General features: G+C 40.7%; 2 protein-coding genes across 2 annotated transcripts; both read left to right on the top strand.

Annotated features, from left to right (window-relative positions):
- The first annotated feature begins 6,667 nt into the window (after nt 1-6,667).
- Nucleotides 6,668-7,149, top strand: LOC130139614 (class II metallothionein-like protein 1A). The gene is made up of 2 exons (XM_056316938.1): nt 6,668-6,788; nt 6,928-7,149. The coding sequence occupies exons 1-2, from the start codon at nt 6,700-6,702 to the stop codon at nt 7,088-7,090; spliced, it is 252 nt and encodes an 83-aa protein (XP_056172913.1). The 5' UTR covers nt 6,668-6,699; the 3' UTR covers nt 7,091-7,149.
- Nucleotides 7,150-8,191: 1,042 nt separating this feature from the next.
- On the top strand, nt 8,192-9,046 carry LOC115668258 (uncharacterized). The gene has a single exon (XM_030589739.1). The coding sequence runs from the start codon at nt 8,192-8,194 to the stop codon at nt 9,044-9,046; it is 855 nt and encodes a 284-aa protein (XP_030445599.1).
- Nucleotides 9,047-9,305: the final 259 nt, after the last annotated feature.

Below are 9,305 nucleotides of genomic sequence, written 5' to 3'. Positions count from 1 at the left end.
TTTAAGATTTTACTCACTCACCGTCACCGTCCATACAGCTGCTTTTGTTGATCCCCAAATTATGAGTAAATGTTTTTAGGGTGAGTTGAATCCCGACCTTATGTTTAGGATTGAGAATCAAATTGATCAGTTCTAGAATCACCAATTCCTGAATGGCCAAAATTATCAATCGGACCATTTCATGCCATGGTAAAAAAACCAGATTCTTATGATCGATTGCACCATTTCACTATAAAAACATTCATTTGGTCAGGTAGTTATGCAGTTGTTTCTTCATGTTGAAGACCACGGTTTGATTCGTGATAGTTGCAAAATTTTAATCCAATAACTGGAATGATTAAACCGATTCCTAGATAGAACCGACTGTCCGGCCTTGGTATTGAAACTGAACAAGTCTTGGGCTAGTTCTAGGTTTGCGGGTCGGAAGCCAAACCAATTCTCCCTAAATTCGGCCTTCAATTAATTGGCTTAAGTCGGTTCGGTCCGATTCTACGATTGAGCCGAACCGGTGCTCACCCCTACCCCAAATTAAGATGGAAAGAAGTTAATCCCTCGTAACATTGCTCTAAAGTGTCAACGTCGATTTGTAAATTTATAATATTGCTTGATCTAGGTGGTCGGACTGCACACTAGAGAGACATATGCATAGGTCTTCCGCCTTTGGTTGGATTTCACCTCTGTTTACTCAATTAATCTTTACAATTATAGGCAAAGTGGTTGAAAGTTACATGGGTAAGTTTACCCTATGGATTTCGAGCACAAAAAAAAAAAACAAAATTTACCGTATGGATGGACATGTAGACTCACAAACGCCATTCATCGGAAATACAAGCTAATATCACGTCTAATAATTGAATTTTTTAGTGCAGTGACCGTTTATAATAAATATTCAGTATTTAAATATACAAAATTTACTAAAATTTAGGGACCGCTGACGGAGCTCCACAAAATGAGGCGGATTCCATGGCCTTGGTCAAAGTTGTAACGGAAGGGAATGCAAATGCATTTTGCGTGGTAAGAAAGAGCCACGTGTCCTTCATGCACTGCTCATAGCACCATGTGCTCTAAGAAAGAGCCATTTGTCATCCTCCATGCATGGCCCCCATCTTCACCTTGCTTATATGAAGGCCTTCCTTCTGATGCCCTCGTCCATCTTCAGCCTCTAAGGTAACATTAAACAAAGAGCTGAAAGAGCAGTTCTCATGGCTGATATGACCGGAAGCCACGTCGTCGTCGACTGCAACAACAGCTGCGGCTGCCCTCGTCCTTCCCCTGGCTCCGCCGCGTGCAGGTGAGGTGGTGGAGTCGACTCGAGGATTCCACAGCACCAGCAAACACGCGTCGGGAGCACATTTTGATTGCGTACAGCGTTAGCTACTCTGGTTTCTAGTGTTATCTAAGCGATTTCGACGCTGGTTGTTTTGTGACAGGTGTGCGGCAGCAGAAGGAGAGGACCAGCAGAAGTGCTTGTCCGGGAACAACTGCGGCTTCAAACCCTGCGCTTGCGGGCCGCCGGTGGCTGCCGCCGAGAACGAGCGGTTCTACTGTCGGTGCGGGCCGACATGCACGTGCAGCACCACTTGTGGTGCTTGAAGAAGCGATGTTTGAAGTATGATGAGGATCGATGATGCGTTCGCTTTGGCAAAAATAACTATAACCTTACTTAATGTTGAGAATGTTTAAGAATATGTTGACATTTGACCTTATAGTAAAGAATATGTCGGCATAGTTATATAGTTAAGCTCTTTTAAATACAAGTAATTTGAGACTATCAATGTAGGGCCGTTTGATTTGACTTTGGGAGAATGCAAAATATATTGCAAATACCTTTGGACTAAAGGAATTTTTCGAAATGCAAGTAGTGTTTGGTAAATATTTTTTAAAATCAACTTAGGCTAAAGGACTTTTGCTTTTTAAAAAAAAAAAAAAAAAGGTTCCGGCGGAGCTTAACCACCAGCCATCGCCGCCAACCAAATCTGGTTGCCGGCCACCACTGCCTCACCTCAAGCGAGGCAGCCTCAGGTCGTGCGACCTCAAGCGCCACCTAGGTGAGACCTTGGCGACGCCTGAGGTCCGGCGACCACCCCAAGAGGCGATCGCCGGGGTCGCGCGACCTTAGGCGTCAATCGCCGGGGTCACGCGACCCCTAGGCGGTGGTCGCCGAGGTTGGGGTCGGGCTAGCCCTGAGGTGGCGGTCACCAGGCGTCGGACCTACCTCCGGCGAAGATGAACAATTGCAATGAATATTGCAAATTGCATTCCGAAAATGCAACTTCTGAAGACACCTCCGCTCTTGCATTGGCCACAAGTCCCTTGAAAAGCATTCCAAATGCAATTGCATCTCCCCAAAATGAGTAAAAAAAGTTGCCAAATACCATTTATAAATGAGCATTCCAAATGCTGAACCAAACGGAGCGTAGTAGAATTTCAAAATTATAAAATAAATATTTTTAAATTAGAAAAGTGTCATCTTAAGCATATATTATATGATATTGTGCTCGACATCTTGTAACATGGCACTAGAGTCACTTTTATATATGTGAGATTGCGAAAGGGACTTTATAACCCAATTATGTCGTGATAACATGTTGAAAAATGACGGATGTTGACGGTTTTAGCTAAGAAATCAAAGACATTCGTGCATGCTTTTTTATTTATAAGATGTTTAAATTGATTAATAAAAAATGTAAATCGCATGCGAAAACATAGTAATGAAGATATCTTATAAATAAAAATCACAGGGAATCCATATCGCGCTTTTCTATTTATTGATGGCTATTTTTCTGACTATTTGTTTTTAATTGGACAAGCAAAATTATGCTGAATTTTTTTAGTTGTAACTCACGAAAATAAATTTCGTATATAACTTAAAATAGCTCAAGCGGGAGGACTTTTCCTTCGTCCAAGGGTGGATTTGTAATTCGTGATATAAGCAGTGGCATTTTAAACCGGAAAAAATTGTAGAATAGTACTATGATGTAAATCTCGAGTACCCTAATTTTACAAGATTTTCTGCATATAAGACAAAACAAATTCTAATTTGTTGAATGTCAGTCGGAATTAAGGCCATATATTCAATGCTGGCAAAAATTGCGAGAGGGATAAGAGCCACTACGACATGTTAGTTAATCGAGTCATCTTCAAGCAGCGTTCTTATCTATCTATCAATATTATATAGAAAGCAAAATTTTCAAATTTGATGTCTGTGATTTGTGGTGCATGTAATGTTGTCCCTAAACTGCCAATTTGTTCAATGTAATCCATGAATTATTAGTAAATATCCAATCTAGTCCCTAAACTATATGAAAATATTAATGTCGTCTTTAAGCTAATTCGATTTGATGAAATCCGCTCATGTGTAATCCATTAAAAATGTTGGAAAAAAATAAGTTACGTAATTCACATTATCGCACGATGGACATATTAACGCCCTAATTCTTTCTCCTTCTCTAAAGTAGATAAATAAAAAGATAGATATTGACTTGTCAATTTTAAAAATTCAATTCAACATATAATAATCTACGTTATCAAATAACGTCTAATTTGTCGTTCAAGTAAAACGGAAGGACTGCATGGATCAATAGTTTTGGGACCATGTTGAACAAATTAAAAGTTTTTTTTTTGTAAGGTAAGTAGTATATAAACTTTTCAGCGCGCAACTTACAAAGAGAAGCCGAACACAAAAACCTCGTACCAGAAGTGACACATAGAGGTGTCCCGACGGGTGCAAAGGTGTTATGACTTTGTCAAAAGGTGAACAACAAGTGCGCAAATAGCTACGGCCCAAACATTAGGCAACAAATTAAAAATTTATGGACAACATTTTACATTGAATCGAAATTTAGGGATTATTTGTATCATGTCATTGATGAAAAGACGAAAGTAACCCATTTTCTCATTAATTAATATGTTGCTAAAAAATGAGAAAAGAGTGAAAATGTGGTGCATGGCGGCGACCCACTCAATTTTCCCGCTCCACGTCGGTATGGTTATTTACTTACCTCCCACTAAATCTGTCAAAATTGGTTATAAATCCATTTATTAACCCATATTTAATAAGTTGAGTCATTATATGGGTTAGCCATATTTAGTAAATAGGTTATGGATTTAGAATGACAAAATCTGAAAAATATAATTGTTAAATGGGTTCATAGTTTCCCAAAATCAACACATTTTTGTGACTCTCTCTTCACTCTTTATGAGAAGACAATTGACTCATTGGATTGTTCCAAGTTCAAAGAAATTTTGGTGGACCCGCGAGATGGGCTTAACTTCACCCTTATTAAAATATGAAGATGGCTTTTTTTCCCAATTATTTATTATTTCTATTGATCTTGTAAGTTTCATAATTTAATTATTAGAGTATATCTTTCTGGGTTGCATTTGGCATTGTTAGTTTTACGTAATATTCTAATCTTAGTTTTTGTCCTTGCAATCCATGATCAGCACAAATAATCTTCTTCAATATCTTACATTTCATTTAATCAAAATTTCAATTCCTCCATATTATTTATTGCTATAATTTTATAAATCACTATCAAGTACTAACTTTCTCTTATTCTTTTTTTTTTTTTTTGGTAACCCAGGGAACCCCCGCACGGCCGACAGCCGGGAGGTAAACCCTGGGGGCGACACGTGCTAGCCACCACACACGTGCACCGGTTAAGTCACCCTGCGACGCCCGGGATTCGAACACTCAACCTTTTGCGAGAGGAAAAGTGCCCTTTCCAGCAGCGCCACCCAGGCGGGTGGTTCTCTTATTCTTCATTGTGACTAAATACAAAAATTGAAAATTCTATGCCATGTTGAAAAAACAATTCTTTAGCATCGTACAGTCTAAATAACAATTTCATCCATATAACACGTGCACATGAAGAGCTTAAAATGGGTTAACCAAGTGAATACAGACTTTCATAGGTTGGATCAAATATGAAAGTATTTTAGTAAATAAATTGGGCCGATATGTGTCAGATACGAGTTATTAAATTTATATAGCATATAAATGAGTCAATTTTGGTCAAATCATTTTCGACTCATCCATTTGACGGCCTTACCTCCCACTTCCCCTCTTCTCTTCATCTTCTCTTCCACTTACCATCATCATCTACATAACTTTGTTCCAATCTCTTTGCTTGCTTCGCAATGTCAAGAGACCCAATAGCAATCCAAACTATCAACACCGCAAAAATAATCAGGCACGTCCGAAGCGGATGCATCGGGGCTAGTGTTGGGTGCTCATTTTTCGACCGGGCCGTTAATCATATCACTAACCGAAGAAGCCCGTGTGTTCCATGGGCCTTCCAACTAGTATCTCCAAAGATAGTTGCAAAGCCCATTGGGCAAAGTTGTAAATCGAAAGATAGAAAAGGTCCCGGAAATTTCTTAAATCAAAAAGGCTTAAGAAGAGCGAAATTTGCTTTTTGTAGTTGACGACGGAGCTTGAATAGGGACGTTTTACGGCTCGAGGTTCACGTCAAGTTCAATAATTAATGTACTTTAAGATTTTACTCACTCACCATCACCGTCCATACTGCTGCTTTTATTGATCCCCAAATTATGAGTAAATGGTTTTAGGGTGAGTTGAATCCCAACCCTGTGTTTAGAATCGAGAATCAAATCGATCGGTTCTGGAATCACCAATTCCTGAATGGCCAAAACTATGAATAGGACCATTTTATGCCATAGTAAAAAAAACCAGATTCATATAATCTATTGCACCATTTCACTATAAAAACATTCATTTGGTCAGGTAGTTATGCAGTTGTTTCTTTGTGTTGAAGACCACGGTTTGCTTCATGAAAGTTGCAAAATTTTAATCTAATAACTGGAATGGTTAAACCGATTCCTAGATAGAACTGACGGTCCGGCCTTGGTATTGAAACTGAACAAGTCTTGGGCTAGTTCTAGGTTCACGGGTCGGAAGCCGAACCAATTCTCCCTAAATTCGGCCTTCAATTAATTGGCTTAAGTCGGTTCGCTCCGATTCTCCGATTGAGCCGAACCGGTGCTGACCTCTACCCCAAATTGAGATGGAGAGAAGTTAATCCCTCATAACATTGCTCTAAAGTGTCAATGTCGATTTGTAAATTTGTAATATTGCTTGATCTAGGTGGTCGGACTGCACACTAGAGAGACATATGCATAGGTCTTCCGCCTTTGGTTGGATTTCACCTCTGTTTACTCAATTAATCTTTACAATTATACACAAAGTGGTTGAAAGTTACATGAGTAAGTTTACCCTATGGATTTCGAACACAAAAAAAAAAAAAAAAAGTTTACCCTATGGATGGACATGTAGACTCACAAACGCCATTCATTGGAAACACAAGCTAATATCACGTCTAATAATTGAATTTTTTAGTGCAGTGACCGTTTATAATAAATATTCAGTATTTAAATATACAAAATTTACTAAAATTTAGGGACCGCTAACGGAGCTCCGCAAAATGAGGCGGATTCCATGGCCTTGGTCAAAGTTGTAACGGAAGGGAATGCAAATGCATTTTGCATGGTAAGAAAGAGCCACGTGTCCTTCATGCACTGCTCATAGCACCATGTTATCTAAGAAAGAGCCATTTGTCATCCTCCATGCATGGCCCCCATCTTCACCTTGCTTATATAAAGGCCTTCCTTCTAATGCCCTCGTCCATCTTGAGCCTCTAACGTAACAGTAAACAAAGAGCTGAAAGAGCAGTTCTCATGGCTGATCTGACCGGAAGCCGCGTCGTCGTCGACTGCAACAACAGCTGCGGCTGCCCTCGTCCTTCCCCTGGCTCCGCCGCGTGCAGGTGAGGTGGTGGAGTCGACTTGAGGATTCCACGGCACCAGCAAACACGCGTCGGGAGCACAATTTGCTCGCGTTCCGCGTTAGCTACTTTGGTTTCTGGTGTTATCTAAGCGATTTCGACGCTGGTTGTTTTGTGACAGGTATGCGGCGGCAGGAGGGGAGGACCAGCAGAAGTGCTTGTCCGGGAACAACTGCGGCTTCAAACCCTGCGCTTGCGGGCCGCCGGTGGCTGCCGCCGAGAACGAGCGGTTCTACTGCCGGTGCGGGCCGACATGCACGTGCAGCACCACTTGTGGTGCTTGAAGAAGCGATGTTTGAAGTATGATGAGGATCGATGATGCGTTTGCTTTGGCAAAAATAACTATAACCTTAGTAAATTCTCATGTCGACATTTGACCTTATAGTAAAGAATATGTCGGCATAGTTATATAGTTAAGCTCTTTTAAATACAAGTAATTTGAGACTATCAATGTAGTCGAATTCCAAAATTATAAAATAAATATTTTTAAGTTAGAAAAGTGTCGTCTTAAGCATATATTATATGATACTGTGCTCGACATCTTGTAACATGGCACTGGAGTGACTTTTGTATATGTGAGGTTGCGAAAGGGCCTTTATAACCCAATTATGTCGTGATAATATGTTGAAAAATGACGGATGTGGAGGATTTTAGCTAAGAAATCAAATACATTTCGTGCGTCCATTCTTTTTTTATTTATAAGATGTTTAATTTGATTAATAAAAGAATTTAAATCGCATGCAAAAACATAGTAATGAAGATATCTTATAAATAAAAATCATGGGGAAAGCATACCGCGCTTTTCTATTTATTGATGGCTATTTTTCTGACTATTTGTTATTAATTGGACAGCCAAAATTATGCTGAATTTTTTTAGTAGTAACTCACGAAAACAAATATCGTATATAACTAATGAAAAGTAGCTCAAGCAGGAGGACCTTTCCTTCGTCTAAAGGTAGATTTGTAATTCGTGATATAAGCAGTGGCATTTTAAACCGAAAAAAATTGTAGAATAGTATTATATTGGTAGATTAGGTTTATACTAAAGGGCATAATTGTCATTGTATTGTTTTTAGCCCTAAATCCTATGTATATATATTGTAAATTGTTTCATCAATGAAAGCAACGTTTTGCCCAAACTCTAGATGGTATCAGAGCGGTGATCCTCGAAGCTCGTCGCTCACGTCCCTTAAGCAATATCTAGTCCTCCTCTGATACGGTCAGATTGATTCTCCTACGTGGTTTGATTTCTCAGTGTCGTCGCTGCTTCCATCCAGCGGTCTGGTTTTGCTTTCTCGTCGAAATTCTCAAGATCTTGTTTGCCGGTGTTGATCTCTGCCTCCTGCGAACCTGTCTGCGATTTGCTGCATCCTCGCTCAGTCGCCATGGTAGACAATTCTCAAACCTCTTCAGCCATCGCTCCCGCACATGAGCAGCTGAATAGCCCTTATTTTATGCATCCTTCTGATAACCCTGGATCTAATCTTGTCGGCATGGTCCTCACGGGTGATAATTACAACAATTGGTCTCGTGCCATGGAGATTGCTCTTTCCGCCAAGAATAAGATGGTATTTGTTATCGGAGAAATTAAAAAACAAGCCGCAGCCGATCCTACCTATGCGTCATGGATTCGTGTTAACAATATGATTCTATCCTGGATTCTTAATTCCATCCATCCAGATTTGGTGCCAACGATTCTCTACACAGAGTCAGTTGCGGATGTCTGGGCCGATCTCCGCGAACGTTTTTCGCCATCGAACGGTCCTAGGGTTTTTCATCTTGGGCAAAAGATATGCACCCTTGCACAACATGACGATGCCGTGACCAAGTACTACAACAACTTGCGAAGTTGCTGGGATGAATTGAATAATTTGGATCCGTTACCGCAATGCTCTTGTTCAGCTCATTCTATCATTACCAAACAACAAGAGAATCGGCGATTGTTTCAATTTATCATGGGTCTCAATCTGAGGTACGCTAATGTTATTAGTAAGATATTGCTAATGGATCCATTACCTAGTGTTGCACGCGCATATGCACTAGTTCTTCAGGATGAGTCGCACCGCCATATCCAATTGGATCGCCCATCGTCCGATCAGACCAACACTTTGCTTAGCACTCACGGCAACCATACTCTGCGGCCATACGCGGATTCCTTATCCCACGGACAGCCCGGCTCTCTTGGCGCTCCCGTTTCGTCCGCCAACCTGGCTAAACGGACGAACACGTCCCGCGGTTGAGAAAGATGCCCCCACTGTGGCATCCCGGGACATACACGGGATGTGTGTTTTCGACTTCATGGCTTCCCTCCCAACCACAAGCAACGCCGTGGACAGCCATCTACCTCTTCTCGGCCCACAGACAACAAGTCCAACAATACTTCCGATGCGGGACCTCCTCCGTTCACAAATGATCAATATATGCAACTGATGCGTTTGCTGCAAGAGGTAAACATCCCAAAAGAGAACCTCTCAGGTAATGTTCTTGGCTTATCTTCGA

This window comes from Syzygium oleosum, unplaced genomic scaffold (assembly GCF_021117445.2).
Source record: "Syzygium oleosum isolate NSW1041296 unplaced genomic scaffold, Sole_v2.1 Sole_v2.13, whole genome shotgun sequence".
In the NCBI taxonomy this organism is placed as follows: Eukaryota; Viridiplantae; Streptophyta; class Magnoliopsida; order Myrtales; family Myrtaceae; genus Syzygium; species Syzygium oleosum.
Note: the sequence above shows the minus strand (reverse complement) of the source record. Positions and strands in the feature narration are given on the sequence as shown.

What these genes read in the sequence shown, in the direction of transcription:
- LOC115668258 (XM_030589739.1), top strand. Translation starts at nt 8,192, where the DNA reads ATGGTAGACAATTCTCAAACCTCTTCAGCCATCGCTCCCGCACATGAG.
- LOC130139614 (XM_056316938.1), top strand. Translation starts at nt 6,700, where the DNA reads ATGGCTGATCTGACCGGAAGCCGCGTCGTCGTCGACTGCAACAACAGC. An exon ending in CCTGGCTCCGCCGCGTGCAG is followed by an intron (nt 6,789 to 6,927) that starts GTGAGGTGGTGG and finishes GTTTTGTGACAG; the next exon opens with GTATGCGGCGGCAGGAGGGG.